This window comes from Barbus barbus (genome assembly GCF_936440315.1).
Source record: "Barbus barbus genome assembly, chromosome: 42".
Lineage (NCBI taxonomy): Eukaryota > Metazoa > Chordata > Actinopteri > Cypriniformes > Cyprinidae > Barbus > Barbus barbus.
Window position 1 is genome coordinate 13,315,210 of NC_136720.1, and position 23,885 is coordinate 13,339,094.

General features: G+C 37.9%; 1 protein-coding gene across 1 annotated transcript in view; it reads left to right on the forward strand.

Annotated features, from left to right (window-relative positions):
- Positions 1-23,885, forward strand: part of LOC306861428 (staphylococcal nuclease domain-containing protein 1-like) — a 195,763-nt gene that overhangs the window by 47,654 nt on the left and 124,224 nt on the right. The window contains exons 12-16 of the mRNA XM_079403676.1: positions 1,687-1,793; positions 4,532-4,642; positions 5,595-5,667; positions 8,883-9,024; positions 23,497-23,606. Coding sequence (XP_079259802.1) covers positions 1,687-1,793; positions 4,532-4,642; positions 5,595-5,667; positions 8,883-9,024; positions 23,497-23,606 — 543 coding nt within the window. The remainder of the gene's footprint in view (positions 1-1,686; positions 1,794-4,531; positions 4,643-5,594; positions 5,668-8,882; positions 9,025-23,496; positions 23,607-23,885) is intronic.

Consider the following 23,885-nt stretch of genomic DNA (forward strand, 5'->3'; position numbering starts at 1 on the left):
CATGCATCTTTGTCTTTCTAGTTTGGCTGTAATGCTCAGACAACTTGTAAAACCAAAATAGTAAAACTAACAAAGAATCGTGATAAAAATCGTGAATCGTGATATTTCTATAAAAAATCGTGATATGATATTTTTCCCATATCGCCCACCCCTAGAATGAGGCATTAATATTTGCTTAATTACTACAAAAAATGGCTAATATTATAGTAATATGCATGCTAATAAGCAACTGGTTAAGAGACCCTAAAATAAAGTGTTACTAAAAAAGATTATTTTTTTTTTTTTACCCGGGGACCTCCCTCGAAATGCAATTGGACTAGTTTTGAGTAACAATTGGGGAGGGTTTTGTTGTGAAAACCTGGCAACCCTAACCATGGAAGTCAATGGGGACCATCAACTGTTTGATTACCACCATTCTTAAAAATATCATCATTTGTGAAACTTTTTGTGAACTATTCCTCTAAGCTGTAGATTTGACCCATTTGCTAAAGCGTTGCAAAAATAGTCTTGTCCATTTGGTGTGCTTGCCATCAGATTCATTGTTGGACTAATCAACTTGAATTACATAAGGATTCCTCTCCAAGTTTACTAGGATACAGCTTTATTTTAGAGATACACACACTTAAATTGATTGTTCCTGAGCATATGAATGAATGAATGAGTGCTTTGACACATGCCTCATTTCTGTGAGAAACTTTACACATGTGCACTAATGCATTGTTCACCCGTTCTGTAACATGATGTAATCAATCCACACGCTCCCAGAGGACCATGGGTGTAGCATTCGGTCAGGTGAAGTCTTCGTCCTTGGGTTGTTATTGGTACCATCCCGATTAATGACTGATCTTCCCCCCTGCGTGTCAAGACAGATGGGAGATCCGGCTTACCATTTCAGATTAGCTTCCAAACCTCTGTTTGCTCTGAACTGATTGAACGAAATTGGCTAGATCACAGCCTCCTATCTCTGAATATCTCATCGCGGCTTCTTATTTGCTCAGAGCTAACAAGAAGACGGCGAATGCGATGCCCCCTCCGGGATGATCCGATGACCTCAGCGAGAGTTTGACACAAATGGAGTCGATTTCTTAACCTGGAGCAGTTTGGTGTGAAATAATCGGCTTTAGTTATCCTCTTCCCTTCTGCTTGCCTCTGTCTCCATCAAGCAAAATAGTTACCGGTCCCCGCCTCTTTCTCGCTTCGTGATAAACAGTTTCCATGTTTGGTTTGGCTTCCTCTGGGGAGATCTACGGTCTAGCCTGACATGATTCACACTGACTCAGGGTGACCTTGGAAAGTAGCCCACAGTCATGCTTGTACACACGCGCACATACCAAACCCCTTGCTAGATGCCCTAACACAATTTGTTCACCCTGAAAGGCCTGTAATCCATTTTTTTCCCTCTTTACAGCCAGCTTTTCGCTTGATTTGCAATCCTGTACAAAGATATCAAATTCAGAGTTTGATGTGTTGCTCTTTCTTGGCATAATTCTGTCATGTTTAATGCGACATCATAAAACAGTGTTACGGTGCAGTTCTATGTGTCCTCATGTGTGGATTCAGTGGTCAATTTATCTCCATAGATGAGCCCCTGACAGGCTTATAGTGTGTCTGTGTACGTAGGCCTGGTTTCTTGGCCCTACATCAACTCCGCTGGAGATTTAACCATTTTGTTTTGTGTCTTTGCAGGTTAATGTCACGGTCGATTACATCAGAGCTGCCACCAGTGCCATGGAAACGGGAGGCGTCCCGGCTTTCCCAGAGCGCACCTGTGCTACAGTGACCATTGGAGGAATGTAAGTAAACTAACCAGTTACCAAATCAGTTGTGTTCTCTGGCTCTTTCAAAACCTTCTCCTCCCACACAGGTCTCTGTGATAAAATGGTAAAAAAAAAACAACACTATTAATGGTTTCATGTATACTATTGTTCAAAAGTTTTGGGGTCAGTAATTATTAATTTTTGCATTTTTGAATTCTCTTATTTTCTTACCAAGTCTACATTTAATCAAAAATATAGCAAAACAGTAATATTGTGAGGTTACAAGTTAAAATAACTTTTTACTTTTTAATATATATTTTTATATTTTAATATCTTGTATCTATGGGGGAAGTCGTGGCCTAATGGTTAGCGAGTCGGACTCGTAATCGAAAGGTTGCGGGTTGGAGTCTCGGGCCGGCAGGGATTGTAGGTGGGGGGAGTGAATGTCCAGCGCTCTCTCCACCCTCAATACCACGACTGAGGTGCCCTTGAGCAAGGCACCGAACCCCCAACTGCTCCCCGGGCGCCGCAGCATGGCTGCCCACTGCTCCGGGTGTGTGTTCACGGTGTGTGTGTGTGTGTGTGCATTTGTTCACTACTCACTGCTGTGTGTGTGCACTTGGATGGGTTAAACGCAGAGCACCAATTTCGAGTATGGGTCACCATACTTGACAATACGTCAAGACTTTCACTTTCACTATAATTTACTTCTGTGTTGGCAAAGCTGAATTTTCAGCAGCCATCACTCCAGTCTTCAGTGTCACATGATCCTTGAGAAATCATTCTAATATGCTGATTTGGTGCTCAAGAAACATTTAGTATTACTGTCAATATCTGCTACTTAACGTTTTTGTGGAAACCATGCTTTTTCAGGATTCTTTGATGAATAGAAAGATCAAAAGAACAACATTTATTTGAAATAGAAATCATTTGTAACATTATTAATGGATTTCCTATCACTTTTGATCAATTTTAACATGTCGTTGCGGAATAAAAGTATTAATTTTTCTTTTCTTTTTTTACTGATTTTAAACTATTAGTCCGTAATGTAACTCGTGCAATATATTTCAAGGCATATGCTGATAATTGTGTGAGAACAAAAGTTTCCCCTCTATTAAACCACTGGATAGTGTCTGGATAGTCATTTGAATTAACGTTAAACAAGAAATTGACCAAATCCACTCGTTAATCATTTTGATTTTGAATAACGATTTTAAATTTGGGTCTATTCTTTACACAGTAGCTGTTGCTCTTCAAATGTTAGATGTCTTAGTTGACAACCAACAGCAAAAGACACATTACTAAGAAAGAAATGCAACCATAAATGAAAGCCGAATGTTTCTAGACTCTCTAACAATCTTCTCACTCTCAGAATTGGGACTGCCATATGCTTTATTACACTTTATGACTCCTCTGTGAATTCAAATGATTCTTGTTCACCCTTGTGATGTGGATGTGTGATCTAGCACACTGTCCCTTGCTAGGGTAAGTGAGGCCAGGCACATGAGTCTAGGGTGGTATTGCACCTCAGGCTGTGATTACCCAACCATGCCCCAGTGCTTGGCGTTGGAGCATTATGGATAACAGGTGGTCACATTGCCTGAGGGCTCAGCTGCTTTGCCGCATCTTGACTCTTCGCTGATTCTGAATCAGTTCTTTCCAGGTTTTCCCATAGTGCCATAAATATTTTAAGAGCTTGAACTGATCGTAGATCCGTGAAAATTCATGGCAGCACAGACAGTCTGTCAGGCTGATGCAATAGGTTACTTTTCAGTAAACATTTGATTTTTGGAAGCATGAAGTAGGACTGACATAGGAAGTGTGGTTATCAACGCTTGCAATTTTTTTGTTTAGTCAATGTACAGGTTTTTTTGGTTTGATTTGCTTAACCTCAACAGTCCCCGCTAGTTTCTTTTCATATTGTATTTTGTGCCTCTGAACCACGGTATGTTTGTGTATTTAAAGAGAGGGTCACATTGAGTACTTGCAGAAACAGTATACCACTCTTCCTACGAAACCAGCATTGGTACCAGAAATAAAAAGCGTTGTTTGCTTTTATTCATGTTTTTGCCCTTTTGGTTTTATTACCAAAACTTGACACAGAATGCCTCTTGCTCTTGTTTGCTGTGCTCTGCAATAGGGGAATGCGAGCTACTTGCTGAAGGCATTATCTGTGTTGAAAAATGGCAATGAGAAATGCATTTGCCACTTTGCTTGCAGGGCACCAGTCTTGCTTGTTGTGATCAATTATGTTTCAGTTCTGCAAATTAGGCCTCACTCAATCTCACTCAAATGCTCTCCTTCAAACAATGTGCAAACTGAAGTCTATAGACTATCACAAAATAGTTGCTTAAATTGATTGATTTAAAATAATCACACAGATTTCTGTAATCAATCAGACCTAAAATGATTATTTGTAAGCATATATTTTCACATGGTGTCTCCAAATTTAATGTGGAAATGGCAAAGACAGTATTTTAAATATTTGTTTAATGGCTCTTTTTCCCTAACAAAGTAATGAAGGCCAGTATTACCGAGACCAGGTCCAATACGGATGGATGTTTTTAATGGATGTTAATTGTGTTAATTATTTAATGCATTAAACAGCAAATAATAATTGCAGAAATAAACACATTTTTAACTCGGCACCATGTATGCGCGTGTGTTTAAATAAAATGATTGTGTGTTTTATATATTAGATGTGTTTGTGTGTAAAGTGTGGCAAGGCACCTTGGAACAAACATCTGATTCTCTTTTTTTTAATCTCTTTGTAGAAACATTGCTGAGGCTCTGGTCAGTAAAGGTCTCGTAACAGTGATCAGATACCGTCAGGACGATGATCAAAGATCTTCCCATTATGACGAGCTCTTGGCGGCAGAGGCAAGGTGAGTCAAAACACTAAAATAAAACTGCCTGCTAGTGAATGTGGGCCATATTCTCACACATTGAGTAGGAGAAGCCGTCTGTGAAATGGAGCCATTTTGTTCTGTGCAGTAAGTCAGGGCTTGTCTGGTTAGCTCTCATTTCACGGGGGCAATATCAGTCCCAGAACTTAAACCTCAAGCACCAGCACTAAAGCATTGCTCTTTTATTCTTTGTCTACGAATATAATTATATAGATTTGCGGTGCAGAGGTTTCAAGGGTGGTTTATTGCACAGAAAGAGATTCGGATCTCGTGGTCGGCGATAGATGGGGCGACTCTCGAGAGAAAGAGACTCGCTGCTTATCTGCTGCTCTTTCTTTTCCATTTCTATTCTTCACTCTTGGTCTTGCTCTCGAAAGCGCACATGCATTCACACACATCTCCTCTATTTCTTGTCCTTCGCTCTCTGGGTAATGCTTCCCCGTGGAGCCGGCAGAGATGTGAGGTTTGCGGGCCTCAAATTTATTTTTAGCAGAGATTGCTGGTCGTTACCCTACATCCTCTGAGAAATCAACCTCAGGATGAGCTCTCTCTCCCTTCCTCCTATTTTTCACCGAATTTGATTGGACACCAGGGAGGCTACAGCCACAGATACATCTGCCTTAAAGAGGCCAAAGACACGTCTCTCATTCTTCCTGTATCTACTGTAATGTGCAGGCATCACCACTCAGCTACCACTATTACACTGATCGAGCAGTCGGCACACACGAAAGACACCGTATACATTCCCATGTGTAATGCATGTGAGCTGCTGGCCTATAAATGTGATTTGTTGGCTCTTTTGTGGCATGGCATGAATGAATGGGTGGGTTTGTTTAAGGTTTGGTTTCTCAGGCTGGGGCAGAAATGGTTTTATGTTCTGGGGGCCCGTTCTAAATATTTCAATTGTAACACAGTGCTTGAATCATTGCAGGGCGATCAAGAATGGTAAAGGCCTTCACAGCAAGAAAGAAGTGCCCATTCACAGGGTGGCAGACATTTCAGGGGTAAGCTTTTGCTTTTATTTGCTTCAGTTGCTATTTGAGACTGATTCATAGGGATGTATTTCAGTCTATTTTTTTTTTTTTTACTTACGAAAGATATTAGCTGATATAAGAAAATATTTGACTGCTTTTGTTTTCAGCTGCGAATAAGACTGCATTTAATAAAGTTCTATTTAATAAATTTGACTTCAAAATCAAGAATCAAACTCAAATATCAGTGTGAAAATGCAAAATAGAATTAGTCTGAGCCTGAGCATGACCCACGACAGTATGTTCTGAATGTTGAACGTCTTTACCAATGTCTTCTATATCCCAGAATCCTCTATCAAATCTTTGATGTTAAAGCTTCGTCTTATGACAGATGATTTATTGCTGCATTACGGCCCTGACCATTACATTAATGAACCCCTCCCTAAAAATAGTCTTTCTACCCATAAAGTCATCATGCTCGTAGCTCTGAAGTTGTTTTTAGGCAAATCTGTTTGGGTGCCTTACCAAATGAAGATAAAATTTTACTTTGCTTGTAAATGTCATTTGCTGGGTGACAGGCTTGTTACTTGGTGTGTGTGAACTGTGAAGCAACTGACGTTTAACAGCCGCTGACTTCCCGTTCACCTCTCCTCAACTCACTCCTTCCTCTCGGTCTCATCTCTGCGTTTATGAATGAGCTCCTCAGGTTTTAATGAAGTATATGGCAGCTGTCTGCGAACTTTTTCAGGATGTTATTTATACCCGAGTTTGTGTGGGAGGCATTTAGAGTGAGAAAAAAGTGTGTGTCACTCTCCAACGGTAACATTCTCATTTCTCATCCAGAAACAAGATTCCCTCGTTATATGACTGACAGTCAGAATAATATCATTTGGATTGGGACTATGTCGTTGGTCTGAAAGGACCATTTATCTTTGGATATGTTTGTTTTCTTTTCTCTCTTTCTCTTTTGGGGTCTTTTTCTTTGTGTGGGTCATGGCTGTATTTCCAGCTGCGGTTGGCGGCCCTGGTGTGCTGAGTCACAGGAAGCAGCAATATTTAAAGTGAAATCTGAAGTGTCTCTATTACACACCTGTCAAACAGAAAGATGGCCAGTCTCACTTCTAAAACTATACCCTTGGTCAGGACTCTCTTGAAATAGAGCTGCCCTACTCCCATAATGGCTCAAAGTGTCACAAACTGTTATCTTCCACTTGCCCTGTCGTTTTCTAGTCTGCATTTCAATTACAAATCAAAAGTATGTAAACTAATATAAGTAAACCAGCCAAGGTAGCCACTGAAGGTGCAAGTGCAAAAATTTGATGCAATCAATAAATAAATAAAATAAGGGTGCTGTTTTAGTGCAATTGTATTAAAATGTTGCATTAATGAATGCATTTTTATTGCATAACTATTTTTTTATTACAAAAATTATGCATTTAATCATGCTATCAATACATATTTAAATTCTGTAAAAAATGTTCTTAAAAATTACCCAGACGTTAGTGATGCGCGGATGAGCTAAAACATCACAAATACATTATCCACCCGCCAACCGCCTGCACCTATATTTTTGCCTGATTTAGATAACCACACCCGATAGTCACATTCAGGGTTCGTATGGTCATGAAAAACCATACCATAAAGGTTTTGGAAAAGTCATGGAAATCTATTTCACAATCCTCTGTGTAATATAATTGTTTAATTAGGTCCTGAATTTCGGTGCGGGATTGCGCATAGGCTATATCACATTACTCATTCCCACAGCTTTCAACTTTAAAATGAGGGAAATTACTGCAAAACATTTATTCAGTATAGGTTAGATGAGTAAATAAATCCACACAAACTATCAGATCAAATCAGTCATTTGAAAACCGCGTGAGTGATTCAGCTGTACTGCGTCTTCTCTTTGACCTTGTATTCACATCGGCGCATCTAGTGCTGCACGCTGCGATACAAGACTTTAGCTTGCGTTTCTGTACAGTTGACAGAATTGTCAATTGCCTAATCGGTCAAATGTATTATTTTCACTTTTTTTTTTTTTAAGTCATTCGGTACTCGCGATTTTCTGTGTGCTCAATCACATCCAAAGCGCGCTCTATGAGTACCAAATCGAGTTTGGTACTCATAGAGTCATCTTTATCAGCCTAATAAAGCTGTGCCATCTGTCATTAATGTTGATCAAACAACAAAAGAAAGAGGAAATTTACATTTACATTTATGCATTTAGCAGACGCTTTTATCCAAAGCGACTTACATTGCATTCAAGTTACAGTTTTTACATTTTATGAGCTCTGGAAATCCCTCACTGCTCTTGACTAAATAATGTTTTGTTGAATAACTTTAATGTTAATTCACAATTTCTGTGGCCTATTTAGAAAATGTAGTTAATATTTGCGTCACTTAATGATTTATCTTATCCACCTGCAAATAATCAGAATGCATTTTTTATTACCCGACCCACCCGACCCGCGGATTATCCGCAACGCCCGCGGATATAACCACCATCTGCGCATCACTACCAAACGTGCAGTGATTGTCATGACAGATGCATCGTTTAATGTGGCATTTTGTTTGTCCAAAAGCAAGTAACGCCTATCTAAGCAAGTATATTAACTAGTGAAGTATAATAAAGTCTAAAAAAGAAAGTGAATAAAAACGTATTTAATTTTATACTTTTTATAACAAGCATAAAAATGAATAAGTATAAAATAAATGCATAGAACGATTAATATTATTTAAAATTATAACAAAGAAAAAAGACATAAATATCTGTAACATAAATGCCAAGTTCGAAACTCTAAATTGCACAGGGTGATGGGTTTAACACAAACTGATGATATTCACAGCATTAAACTACTTGGCACAAGCTGACTGCTTTACATTTAAATGGCTGGTTAGCATTCGCTAGAGCATTTCGCAGCGCTTTCAGAGTCCCTCGGAAGCCCTCCACCTTCCCCAGTTCCACCTGTATAGATCTTCTACTGGTTATTTTATATGCTACAGTATGTCTTAACTGTCAGCACCGTATCAGTGTATTTATTGGCAGTAGCAAGTTCCTGTACTTGCTTTGCAGCAGCATAGCAGGTCTAAGACAAATACATTAACATTGTCATATCCATTACTGTGCTAAAATCTTCAGAGAGTTGTCATGTTAGATCTGCCCTATTTTTTTTTTTCATATGTCGTTTAAACACCTCTAATGTTTTTACTAACTTATAATTTCTTCCTTACTCTCTATTCTTGCACAGGAGACACAGAAGGCGAAACAGTTCTTGCCATTCCTGCAGAGAGCGGGCCGCTCGGAGGCTGTAGTGGAGTACGTGTTTAGTGGCTCCAGGCTCAAGCTCTACATGCCCAAAGAAACATGTCTCATCACCTTTCTGCTCGCTGGTAAGTGTCAGTCGGCCTCGGCCTGTCAACTACGCCACCATCTGTGACCGCATAACGACCACAATGTGGCAGCTGACCGCTGTTGCACCACCAGTCTAACACTTTCTATTTTGTTCAGTTCTCTAATATTTCAAGGAACAGTTCACCTAAAAAATGAAATTTGTCATAATTTTCACTTTCCGTTAGGTGTTTTGTTCCTCTGTTTTGAGAAGTTTTTTTAATGTTAAGCTGCTTTCATGCATACAATGAAAGTGGTTGATGACTACAGGCTGTGAAGCTCCAAAAAGCACCATAAAAGTGCTTCATATGACTCACTTTATTACTTCTAAAGTTGTTGAAAGACTGAAAAGCTATTCACTGAAAATCTTGTCTTGAAATCTTGCATAACAATAATCATTCACTTTCACTGTGGAAAAAAGAAGAAACTATTTAGACTTCAAAAATTCTGCTTTAATTAACTTGTTTTGTGTTCCATGGAAGAAAAACCATAGAGGTATTGAAAGTCAAGATGGTGGGTAAATGATGACACAATTTTCTTTTTTGTAAGAAATATTCCTTTAATAATTCATACACGCTTCATGCACTATATGAAAGTTTGTCTTCACGTTTCCTTGCCTGAAGCTTGACGGTGAGATTTTGTGCAAGGGGTTTCTTTCTCGAGATGCTCTGCTAGTGGAGTTTTGAGACTGAATGGCTTCTGTCCTTCCACTCTGACCTGCGGAGGCTGGTGTTTTCTGGGAGGTTTGGAAAGCTGATCTTTGTGCAGGCGTTTTGTCTATGCTTCTGACCTGCCGAAGGCAAAATGGGGATCTGAAGGGCTCAATCTGATGGAAGGTTAAGTGTCACATTTGCTGGCTGCGAGGTCTTGCTACTCAGCATCTGTTCTTCCCCTTCAGTTTCCTCGCCCTCTCTGTGTGGAACATGTATGTGGACATGCTTAAGTATCTGGGCAGTACCTGTCACTGCTGCACATCAGGTAGGGGTGTGCGATAATGAAAAAAAAGAGTCTCTTTTTTTGGATTTTTTCGATAACGATAATTAGACTATATTTTGCAGAGTTCTGTGTACAGCTGCAGTTTTTGATATTCTTCATATTCTGTGTGGTCAGTTCACATCAGTGATTAATTCATCTTTTCATTTAAGTTTAAATTGATTTTTACCTTTTAATGAAGCAATTTTATTTTCTAAAAGTGTACATCTTTTCAGTCAAATTGTCGAATTGTTACATTTTAATCAGTCAATTAAGATAATACATATTTAGGCTGTTACCAAACAAATGAAACCAGTATCATCAAAATGTATCTTTGTATACGTTGCATCTGAAGTGGCATTTAGATGTATTTACACACTGTTTAATGCAGCTCAGAGGGACATGGAGTGCTTTAACTAGCTAGAAATGCATAATTGTTTGACATTTTAAACAAAACATTGAATACTGATATTTAAAATTATTTTAAAAGTGAAAATAGACTTTAAATGTGAAATTAAAACCACCAGTAGGTGGTAGATAGTCACTGTTAATAAGTGAGTCATTGCGACTGAACTGAATCATTTAACGGTTGATTCATTCAGGAAAGAAGCACTGTCTTGTTGCTCAGAGACGCAAAACAGTACTGTAGCTGTTTGGAATAATCTTTTCCGCCGGCGAAATGGAGCAAAAACGCAATATGGTGTCTAAAACGTATGTCTCTTAATATTAACTTATTGTTTATTGAACTGTTGTATGAAATCAATATCACATTTGTAATCATGCTTATTTTTGAAGAAAAAAACGCATAAAACGTAAATATATACATTTTCTGCCCCCATATCTTGAATTTTGCAATCATTCTTAATGCATTTTAATAGACTGAATCATGCAGTGAAAGAACACACTCTAAATGTGCACGTGCACTGTTTAACCCGCTTCATCACCATGTAGGCTAATGTACTGTAAGCATGCACTCCTTGTCAAATTGCACCTTGTTAAAACAACAATATTATCGCAGACGATATATATTGCACACCCCTAACATCAGGGAAGGTGGTGGAGCATCTGTAACCTTTGACCTTTAATCATTGCTCTGCACGTAGCCAATTGCCATTCTTGCTAGCACATTTGTCAGTGTGTTGCCAAATCCTTCACCCTTTGACATTTTTATATAGATTTTTGTGATTTAGGGTTTTCAGTTATCAGTAACCTTTTACATTTTATCATTCACACTACCCAGGGCCTGAGTTTCGTTTTTAAACTGGGGGAGGGGGGGACTCCCCCCTTACATGGGTCACATGGGGGGGGGGTTTAAAGAGGGGTTTAAAGACACATCGGGCTAAATTAATCATCTTCATTTATTTATGTCTACAGTTTTTAATGTATCTTGGTTTTCAAAGAATTATAACAAAATTTGTCATGCTCTCTTTCAAATTGACATTAAGAACTGTATTAAAACTATATATTAAGAATCACTGTATTTGTATATTCCAGTTTCAGTTCAATTTCTTTGTTTTTAAAAAAAAACTTTATACAAAATACACCATGCTCTCCTTCAAACTGACATTAAGAACTATATATTAAGGTCTCTCAATTTCAGTGTATTTCATGGGTTTCAGATCAGTTCAGATCTTTGCTTTTTCAAAACTTCATACAAAATACGTCATGCTCTCCTTCAAATTAACGTTAAGAACTGTTTAAACTATATATTAATGTATCTCAGTTTCAGTGTCTTTCATGTTTCAGTTAAATTTTAGTCACTTTTTTTCCATTGCTTGTGACTTTGTGACTTCTTTCCTCTGTCTCCTCCTCTTCATCTCTTTCCATTTGATGATGGCTTTCATTTTTGTGTCTCTTTCTATAGCCAAATATTTTTTTCCCCTAACGTTTAAGCGTTGTGAAAATCTAATCAGAGTGTTATTTTTGTTTTTATTTAAGAAAAAAAGCTCTCCAAAGATTAAAAACCATTTCAGTGAATGATCTTTATTCCGACATAAATTAAATAACACAAGGACAAATATCATGCATACCAAGCTGTTGGCGTCTTCTCGCCGTTGAAACATGGGTCGTTACGTGAGAGATGATGACGATCAGTGAACAGGAGTCTATTTTCTTATGTTCATTCATGTTAACTTTCGATAAAATGCGCATTTTAAGATAAGGAGATGATGATTTACTCGCGCTTCGCTGCTGCTGTGTTGAGTCGGCGGGCGCGCTCTATCCACTCACACACTATAAAGAGCAAAACAGCATTTGATGTTTGAATTTCGGGATTAAAATAATATAATTTGGAAGCCGATAACATCTTCACAAGCAACTCATTGACTCAGAATATTAGAGCGCGTTACACAGCCTTGTGTGAATCAGTGCGACGCGGGTCACGGAGAACACGCCGAAGCTCTGCTACAGGACTCAACGACAGAGAAGGCCGGTGCAGCGCTGGTTTAAAAAAAAGACAGGCTGTTTGAACCAGTGATTTTTTTTTTTTCGCGTCTGTAGATGTATTTAATCTGAGATGAAGCAAATATATTTGTGCGGGAATTTCTCGCATTATAAAAGTTAAACTTGCGGGAATGGTTTAGATTATGCGCGATCCCCGCAATCCCGCGCCGAAATTCAAGCCATGCTACCGTTCAAAAGTTTGGACTTTGTTTTTGTGAGTAGTCAAGGTTGCATTTACTTATTCAGAAATAAAGTAAAAACTGTAATATTATGAAAAAGCATTACAAAATAAAATGGTTATTTTCAAATTTAATTCAGGTAAAATGTAATTTTTTCATGTGATAGCAAATTTTCAGCAGTTATTGTTCCGTTTTTCAGCGTCATATGATCCTTTAGAAATCATTCTAATACACCGATTTAATAACATTTGTTATCACTGTTGATACTTTTTTTCATGACTCTTTGAATAGAAAATTCCAAAAACAGCAATTATTTCATTTAATTTATTTCATAGAATTTTTTAAACATTTTTTGTAAAATATTTACTGCCACTTTTGATCACTTTAATTTGTCTTTGCTGAATAAAAGTTTAGTAATTTTATTATAAAAAAAAAAAAAAAAAAAAGAGTCTTACTGATACCAAGCTTGTGAATGGTATGGTACTATTACATTTTTAAAACCAAAATTGTACCTTAACAGTAATGCACTACGAATGAACATTGAACAATTGCATTTTTATTAACTAAAATTAACAAAGCTTATAAAATATGCTTTAATACTTAATGTATAAGATCTATGAGAAGTATTAACATTTTACATAACACCAAAAGCATTATAATTGACTAAATAAAAAATAGGGTAAAGTGGTCACACTTTATTTTAAGGTCCAGTTCTTGCCATTAACTACAACTTTTGCCTCAAAATCCTAATTTGCTTAAATAGTAAGGTAGTCGTCCTTATACTAAATAATACATCTTATACTGGTAAGATGTACTGAATTTGACATTTTAGTTTTTATTATTATAAAAAAATAATGTTTTCCACACAGCTGCCATGATATTTTTGAGTATCATCGTATTTGGTGTCCATGGCATAACCCCTAAAACCCTAATCTTCATCAGAACACTACATTTTAGAGTTTTTCCGACCAATCAAATCTATTCTGGATCAGTGGAGGGTGGCATTTTGTCGCTTTCTTGTGGTCGCTCAATTTCTTCCTGACGGACATCAGTGCCTTTCCAACTCCGACCTCAGCCTCTCTCCGTATCACTCGGAACAAGCCGCTGACTGGTTTGTGTTATTTCTGAGGAGTTTATTTCTATCCTCTCACCATCCGGTCTAATTATTCACCCTGAAAACAGAGAAGAGAGACACCCATCTATTTCTGCATCCCTCCATCCTTCCATTTATTTGTCTCTCCTTTCCCCAACGGAGAACAAACACCCTCCACCCCCACCGTGCTTAATTGTGCATATCGTCATTGAAGATATTTCAATTAATTTGGTCATTTGTTCCTGAGTGTGTCTTTTGTGTTTTCCTTCCTCCATTTGTTCCTTTTGTAATTATTTTTTTTTTCTTCGGTTTCTTCCTATGAGAGATTTCGGACAGAAAATCTTTCCTTATCACTCTACTTTTTCTTATTTTCTGAAATGGTTAATTTTTCAGATGCCTTGTTTCCTGTTTTGCCTCATCTCTCTTTCTCAATTATGTGTGATTTGATAAAGTAGGCTGGGATGTTTCGTGAAGCTGTTTGAGGGGTTATGAGTCAGATTCAGCTGATAGTTTTTGGTTTGTGTTGAAAATGAGCCCTATTTTTTTACCATCGCAGGTACTTTGGGATCTGGTCTCCTGGCACAGCTCTTTCTGATGTTTCTAGTCTTGTTTGAGTATTTGTGGAAGCCATTTTTCGGTCAGAAAAAGGAAAGGACTGACAGCACCAGGGGCTATGAAATGTGCTACAGCACATATGAGAGAGCTTTAGCAGTTCAACAGGTTATTGACTTTATGAAATACACGGCAGTGCACCATAAACTCACCAGTGTAGATTGTGTTTGATTACCTGCAGGCCTTCCTCTGCACTCTATTTTTTTAATGATTTTATGGTTGCATGTTGCAGTTGCATATGTGTGTGGATCCAGTGGGTCAAGGTTTGGCTAGTCAACTGCTAGCAGATGCCATAACTGAGTGTTTCTTTAACTTTTTGCACTCTTGACCTTGGATACATTTAGAGACCTTTATTTTATTTGTCTGCTGATTATGTTCCGTTTAAAATGATTTAAAATGGAAATCTGTAATTTTAAGTCAATTCCAATGGCAGTGTCATTTCCATAACATCACAAATAATGCATTGTGTTCAGTGGCATTCTTTGGTGTAAATTGCATTTTATTAGGAACATCCAACTACTAGTCAAATTTACAAATGCTTTTATGGCCAGAAGTTGGTGTAGTGTATGTTTGTTTGAATTTCAGTTTCACATTTTTAAACCGTAAATATTGATATTGGGTTATGCTTTTCTCACCATTTGTTTTGGTTAGATTATCAGTTATAAAAATAATTATCCCAGACTCAAAACATGAATTAAGGAAAAATAATAAAATACAAGGGATTTAAAAAAAACAAGTGTGATTAAGCCAAATACCCTTTTTTAAAATTCCTATCTCATTTAATGAAAATCAAATTGAAATGTTTTATTTTAAAAATGACCCCGGAATGTTAAATTTCCCAAATTTGCGAAGTAAAGTGAATATAAGTAAAGATGGATGAATCTTATTTTAAGTTTATAGTAATTCATAATTAGCATTGTTTAAAAACAATAGAAGGCAATAAGATATCCTCATTTAGATATGTAATCAAACAAGCGTGCACAAAGAAATACTTTTCCTGTCTCAACATCGTTTTATTACATAGGATGTGGGTTTGTGTCTGTGTGTGTGTCCATACAGGCAGACAGTTTCTCCACATGATTGTTGCATGAATGAGCTCAGTACTAAATTAGACCACAGAATGCAGTCGTCCAATCAACAGAACCCTCTGCCTTCAGTGGTTGAAAGGTCAGACAATGCCAAAGCCCCGATGAAATAGAAGGAGAGAGAGACAGGCGTGCTTCCTGTCACTCAACCCTCCATTACAGCACACAGTTCCCTATTAGTGTTGCTATGGTGAAAGCCTCTCCACCCACAGGCGCGCCAGCAAAGGTTACCGCATTAAAAGGGCAAAAATGCTTCATTGCTCGCTTTCTTATTTTTTTCCCCGCTCTCTTTCCTGTTTAAATGCATCTTTTCCTACAGGACGAGCGATATCATTGCAGCTCGCAGTGTCGAGGCACTTCAACATATGTTGAAGCAGGCCTGACATGTCGCTACAGTTTCATGTGCAAAACAAGCAGGGAGTGAATAAAAAAAATAATAATTGAATTGTTTCAGATTTGCCAATAGCTAAACTGTAAAATATATACATTTTTCAGTTTTTTTTTACTGAATAAATGCATCAAGTGTCCAGATACTGTTTGGGACTACTGTGCAATGTGACTGCTGTTTTCGGTGTGTGTGTGTGTGTGCACTGCCAGTTGCTCATCTCTGTGTCCTGAGGTGTGCTTTCCTCCTCTCCTTGCCCTCCTGAGCACCGATCAGAAGGAAAGTTCACTTGTTGGATTTTTAGAACAGAGTGCCCCCCCAAACAGTGTCCTTCCTTCCTGCCTCACTATAAAGAGCAAAAGAAAGCGTGAAAGAGGGAAGACGGTCATCTTCACTTGGAAAAAAAAGAGGGAGGAGTGTTTTGAAGCAGACATCAAAGTGTTGTGTTTTAGCAGATGTGTATGTGAGACGGGGCATTGGCAGGGGGGATCTTCCCTCTTCAAGGCGTCTCTGGTCCTGGTGTAACTTTGATGAGCTGCTCAAAGCTCAGGTGCTCCGGTGCAGGCCAGCTCGCGGTCGTGTGCGTGTACTTGCAAGTTGGATACATGGTGGAGTTTTGTGCTTTGATTTTGAGAAATTGGTCTCACGTCAAACCCTGTATGTGCTCAGACACATCAAGCTATGGTGCTCTGTCAGGTTATTCAAGTTCTAGTCCAGCACACAATTCTTTTCAATTCCATTTCTCTCTTGTTGTTATCAAATGCATCATCTGCATTATGTGGGTGTCCTCTGTGCCCTACTTTTAAGGTCAGGCCTTGGATAAGTGAAGTGAGTGAAGTGACATACGGCCAAGTATGGTGAACACACACCCAGAGCAGTGGGCAGCCATTTCTATGCTGCGGCGCCCAGGGAGCAGTTGGGGGTTCGGTGCCTTGCTCAAGGGCACCTCAGTCGTGGTACTGAGGGTGGAGAGAGCGCTGGACATTCACTCCCCCCACCTACAATCCCTGCCGGCCTGAGACTCGAACCCACAACCTTTGGATTACGAGTCCAAATCTCTAACCATTAGGCCACGACTTCCCACATGGCCACTGTCTTGAATCTTTTCATAGATGGAAAGAATTTGGTGCTCTGCTAATTCCTCAAGCAAAAGTGGATCATGTATGGAGAAGAAAGATGCTTCAATTTTAAGGAGCTTTTGGAGAAATATATATTTTATTTTTTTCCCATTTATTGACGCATTTCCTGTTCAGACAGTTGGGGTGGGATATATAGAAGGGCCTTTTCCTTTTATAAATGACCAGTAACCTTTGGTGGAGCTTATTTTGAGACATTTCTCATCCCATAGCTAAGGCCTAGTGGTTAGTGCACATGTATTAAAAATTAGGACTTTGTGTTCATTTAGGTGCTGTGAGATTTTTGATTGCATTGTAATTTTAGCTGTTGTCAACTTGCAGGCATTAATTTTGCCATCCTCTAACTGCAGCTTATTGCATTATTTATTTGCATTAATATTTACACTACATTTTTCAAAGTGTGAGGTCAGTCAAATTTATTTTTGAAATAGATTAACTTTTATTCAGCAATACATTCATAATTTTAAAAAACATGTTTTACTTTTTCTGTTCATCAAAGAATCCTAAAACCATGTAGGTTTCCACAAAGAAAAAAAAAATTGAGCAACGTATATAATTTCAACACATATAATGTTACTTGAGCCCCAATTCAGCATATTAAAATTACTAAAGGATCATGTGACACTAAAGACTAGAGTAATGATGCTGAAAATTCAGGCTTTCCATTACTGGAATAAACCACAATTTAAAGTGTATTAAAGTAGAAAACAGTTTTTTTTTTTTTTTGTAATTTTTCACAATATTAGTTTTTTTTTACTGTAGGAATGCAACCTTAGGCCGTGTTCACACTTGGCGTCTTTTTCGAAGCTGCCGGCGTCTGTTTTACATTATAATCCTATGGAGTAAACCGTGTTTTCAAAAAAGTCCTGAGCGCTTTTTAAAACGCCACCGCCGGCGTCTTTTTCTGCAGCTCAGAGCGTTTTTTCGAGTTGAAAAAATTTCAACTTTTCTGAAAAAAACGCCCTACGTCAAGCGCCTTTTTGACAGCTGACCAATGACAAGCGAGTAGCGAGATCTGTCGTTTCCATAACAACAAGAAGAAAAATGGAGAAGGTGCTGGTAGATAGACTGCTCGTACTAGTTTCGGAGCACAAGGAGCTGTATGATATGAGCAGAAAACTCTATCATAATATTGGTTCCTTCCCCGTATAATGTCGTGCACCCACAAACGTCGTTGTGAATCGACATTTTCTTTCCCGTTAACTTCAAAGAGCCAACTTTTTACTCTTTCTTGACATTTCTGCAGTACACAGCGCTAGGCTACTGTTACAGCTGTTGCTATGACAACAAAAGACGCTCTCAGCTGCTATTAGTAACAGACGCTGCCAGCTTTGTTTTTCATTAAAAAAAACGCTCTTGTCAACTTTTTCTAGTCAAAAAAGACGCCAAGTGTGAACACGGCCTTAGAGAGTATAACAGACGTCTTTCAAAAAAAAAAAAATTTTACAGACTTTTGAAAGGTAGTGTATTTTTATTTTTTTTGTAGTATATGGTCATGCAGAATATGTGCTTTATATGTATTAATAAACAGCCAATATGTTAATAGGCATGCTAATAAACAACTAGTTAATAGTGAGAAATGGTCCCTATACTAAAGTGTTAGGTTTTTTTTTAATGTGTGTACAACCACAACTGAAAGCTGTGTAAGTATTTCGTGATCAAATGGGAGACTGCACAATCCTTCCCCTCTCTCCCGCTCATGTGGGTGAGCATAGTGATAAATTGGTTTCCGAACTCTAAACTGTGCTGCTTGGTTATATAAGTCCAGACATTTCCATTTGAAGAGACAGGATCTTTCGTCTGTCTCACACAGTTCTCAGATGTAAACAATTTTTACTCAAAGCTCTAGTGCTGTCACATTGTTTTGCATTGATGTTAATGTCATGATGAAGAGTGACCCTGTCGTAAAGGAGCCGCAGTGACGTGGGGCATCACTCTGTACATCACATTACAGAGCATATAGCTACTCTGAGAGCATGTCATCTGTTTTCAGACGAGAGTGTGTCTTGTCTGAGTGCTGCACTTTGTTGGTGATTCTCTTGAGGAAAAGTAGTACGATAGTTTTTGTATTACTAACATGCGCTGTTCTGACTGTGCTATTGCAGTTGAAGGCCTCTAAGTGCTTTTACAGAGCGCCGCATTTTCTGGGTTTCTTTTCTTTAGTGCCAAAGCTTCTGCTTTTATGGTCTGGCCTTGTCTGGCTTCAGTCATGCATCTATATTTTCATAGATGGAGAAAGAGATAGCTCCACCATTTCCTCATATATGGAGAAGATGTATGTAAATATATGTAAAAACATGTTTTTCCGGAAGGAGTGGATAATTATCTTGATTGGGATGGTCGCATGTAGGCTGCAGTTAAAGATGCACTCAGCAAATTTTAGTTTTGCGGTTACTTATGTTTTCTCCATCTTATGGTTTACGCATCCATAAAATGGACATTTTTGGATTCAATCCCAAATTTTCACACGTTGGCGGTGGTTCGTGCTGAGCTCTCTCCCTGATCTTTTTTGAAGAACTTTTGGGTTTTGTCGGAAGTTCTATACATTTCTTAGGGATTCAAAAACTTTTTTGAAGGAAGGGAAAAGTACCGAGTTTACTTTTTAAGGCCGTCATAATTTGAACGTTTTTCAGGGATTTTTTTTTTTAAAACACCTGAATAATGCTATAAAATCAAATAAAATGTAAAATATATATAAAAAATAATAATAAAATAAAATCAAATAAAAAAAATATAAAATAAAATACATTTACTAGAGTGTTGGTAAATTACTGGCCAAAGGTCAGTCCCCAAGAAAGCCCTCCCCCTCAAGTATATTCAAAACCCATCATCCAATAGCACAATATTTATGGTCATGGCTTCAAAAATGAGCATTTCAAATATACAAAAGTAACACAAGCCATAGTAGAAGTGAATGAAAATTTGAGCCATTCTCAGTGTGAATCCTTTCGGTGCAAAAAATCCCTGCAGTCAAAAGACACGCACGGGCACAGCTGCCTACTACTGTCAGGCCTTTATTACGACTTCACTTGAAGTTATTAGACACAGTGTTCCTGTCTTCAGCCGTCCTCTTTTAAATCTCTTCTTGTCTTCTCTTCATTTTCGTTCTCTCCCTCCACGGGAGCAGCCAGCAGCGTCTTCTGTAACAGAATGTTCCGGATGTTCCACTTGCTGTGCGAGTGTGATGGATGCAGGGAACAAGTTATGATGTAATTTGATGTTTTACTGTATATTATATCAGGAGGGATTGTCAGAAATATCACAATGACAAAACACTCATAACCTATGTGTATATATTTGAGAGGTAGCCTGAAAAGATAAGGTTTCATCTCAAAAACATCTTTGTCTCTTTCTGCATAAAAAAGAGTCAGAGTCGGGTCCTGGATGCATAAATGCTGCAGCCATGTGTCATTTACAGCAGTTATTTTAAGGATATACTGGTGAGATTCTGTATGTGTTGTTGGTGATGGGCTGGTTTTAATCATGTGCCTCTCAGACATTCTTAATAAACCTCTCCATCTTTTGGCACAGGCAGGAGAGTGACACGATTTGTGCTCTAAAATGGGTGGTTAGGATGTGGATGCATGTGTATCCTGGGAAAAGCATGGTTTTCTCAAGACGTGCTGTTTCTGAATGCATTCAATATAAAAGTTAGCACCAGATCTGTGACCGAATGTGGGCATACTGTAGAACATAATTACCATTCACTTCTCACTTTCAAAGAAAATAGCCTGAAGTTTTGAGTGGGCAAATACATGCTAGCAATGATAATGGGTAGTTTTCGGTAACTGATACTTCACAATTCTTGGTACCACAGCAAAAACCAGGATGATTCTGGATGCCCACTCATTTAAGTTAAATATGAACAAAGGAAATGGGAACCAATGGCATTTAGGTATTTTTCAGTAAAAGTAAAAATTGCATTCATTCTATTATGCAAGTAATTAAACAAGTCAGTTAAAAAGAACTATTAAACAATATTGATTCAAAATGATTTTTTTTTTAACTTGTCCGTATTGCTTTTTGTATTTGTTTATTTTTTAATTGCATTCCAAAAACTTGCCGTAATAGGAATGAATTACATTTTAAAATATTACAATTGAAAAGTAACTTTAAATTGTAGTAATATTTGCTGTTACTGTTTTATTGTATTTTGATCAAATAAATGCAGACTTGGTGAGCTTAAGAGCCTGTACCCAATTACCATCCCCAAACTTTTCAATGCTAGTATACACATTTAAGACATGACATTCTGCATCTATATGTTCTGTACTTCTAGTGCTGTAGAAAAACTGGCATTGTTTCTATAAGTATCAGCGTGGCACCAGAGTAGGGTTACTTTTGACAACCCCTAGCAGCTTGGATGCAAAACCTCTCTGATTCTTTCCCGTCGTATTCTACGTCTCTTGTGAAGAGCTGTGATTGGGCACCAGAAGGGAAAGAGTGAGCGAGCGAGCTAGCAAGTGTGTTGGTTCTCTCCGCAGGAGCTCTGCTGCAGTCTCCTCACAGAAGTCACTGGATATTTCGGCAGCTGTAATTGTGGCTGAGGAATACTGAGGTGCTTTCTGATGATCTTGTCTAAATATCTCCGCAGAAACACACACCTTTTTATCTCCTGCTAATACTCTGAACTGCACTGGGGAGATAAGAGTTTCCTGCAAGGTTATAAATGCACCATTTCTATGGGTTGAGCATCTAAATTACGCTCTAATACTGTTTTAAACATTCCTTGTTTGGTACATATATATTCTTACTTTTTATTTGTAAGTTTATATTTTTTAATTAATATTTTTCTCTTTTCCTTGTCATTGCTTTGTGTAATTTGTTTTTGCTGTAATTTAAATGTTTTTTTTAGTTTTTGTTTCCCCTATATATTGTATTAGATACAAGGGAAGTCTGGTGAGCATGTTCTTTATTTACTTTTCTGGTTTATGTTAAAAATGTTTTTGCTTTGACATATCTAGTCTAGGATCAGATTTCCCACTGTCACAGTCTAATTGGCACAGACTGTTCCTGAAACAGGTTCACACACAGCCTCAAATTACTTTTTTTTTTTTTTTTTTTCCCATATTGTCAATGTAGTTCTTTTGTCAGAGTAAATATTTTCGTTGCGTAACACATGCCAAACAAAAATCCTTCCAATAATTTTCTTGAAATGGACATCTATGCTCGCCCTGTGAAATCTCTGAATCAGCAAGGCTAACAATTGTTTGATAGTTCTGCTCTAATTGAATAAGTCAGGGTTGAAGAGGTTGAACTGCTGTGTTTTGTTCATTATGCGTATTGAAGCCCTGTGCCCTGCGGTGAAACACCATTTTTCAGGGGCAAGGAATTGCGTCTGTTCAAGAGAAAATCACTTACACGCAGCTCCTTTCATTGAAAGAAAAAACAGTTTGAGACATTTTCATCATAACCTTGGATCTTTTTACAAATAGGGTTTCAAATATTTCTCCTGCTGAGGCTGCAATTTCATCGGCTGCTCTCATTTTCTGAATGCGGTTTTGATGATTGGCTATAGCAGCCGCTCTGTAGATAATGTTTATGCACTGATATCTGTATAAACTGATTTCTTTAACAAAGCGGTCAAGACTTGATAGGCTGGTATTATTTGACTAAGAGCCTGTCAAGGTGCTATTTTTAAGACAGGTCTGTGCTTTTAAGACCAGCATTCTGATCTGCTCACTTGAGACCGAGAGACAGATTTTTTTCTAATAGTTTTTCAGTCTTGTTTCTCATGCAGTGTGCTCTTCAACCAGTTTACAAACATCCGTCTCCTGAAAACACTCCTGTTATTGCCAGAAATCGTGTTCTGCCTTTGAGCAGATCGGATGCCCGGAGCAATATAAATGCTAATTTTGGGACTATTTACTGACAATTACCAGATAATTGAGTTGTTTCAGTCTTTTTTCTTTCCTTTCTAAGAGCTGGATAATGCCGATTGGCTAATAATTATTATTTTTTGTTTGTTTTGGGGGGTATGAAGGGGAAATCCTATTATGATAACGAGCGATGACCTTTTGTACCAAATCTTAATATGCACATTTGTGAGTGCAGATTTTGCTAAAGTTCATTCAGTGTAGAATTACATTATCAATTATATTTATGTGTAGACTAAGCAAAGCCAAGGTCTGTTCTTCCGTGCTTGGGGTTCAGTTTTGTTTGTGTGGTAATAATAGTACATCATGTCAATCATTTTGCAAAGAGTGTTGAGACAAAGGTCTGCAGAAACCATTTGACAGATTTTGCTTCACAACGTGTTTAACAAAATTTTTTCCTTCTCCAATCAATGGAGCAATAAGTTGAATTTACTGAAATCGAAGTTAATTAAATGATAGGAAATTCATGTTTTTCACAAGCTTTTCTATTATTATTCATATGTTTCATTATAACAATAGTTGATCATAAACAGAAACATGTACATTTAAATTGTAACATTATATTGTGTAATTGGAACAATGTAATGCATTATGTAAGCGTTTTTGAATGTTGCACAAATAATCAAACCAAACAAAAATGTGAGGATTTAAAGAGCTCACAAGTGACAGGCATGCACTATGTTTGTGTGTGCAGGTATCGAGTGTCCCCGAGGGTCTCGAAACATGCCAGGTGGGATGCAGGTGGCAGAGCCGTACAGTGAGGAAGCCACAATCTTCACCAAAGAGTTGGTTCTTCAGAGAGAGGTAAGGCCCCTTCATATCTGCTCCTGTCATTTAGAGCCTGTTTCTGTCGCTTTAGTCTTCACAAGCTGTTTCTAGACTTTCCATTTCTGTAGTTGACATGACAGTGCCTGTGATGTTTGGTCTCGCCGGTCATTTTGTGACAACTATCTGCCCATTTTCTTTTTGGTCTGTCTCTTTACTGCTGTCTTACTTCACTTGAGATACTCAAGCACACTTGCCTTTTTCTGTCTTATATTCGGAGAATGGCTATGTTTCAGTGACCCGATGAATAATGGTCAC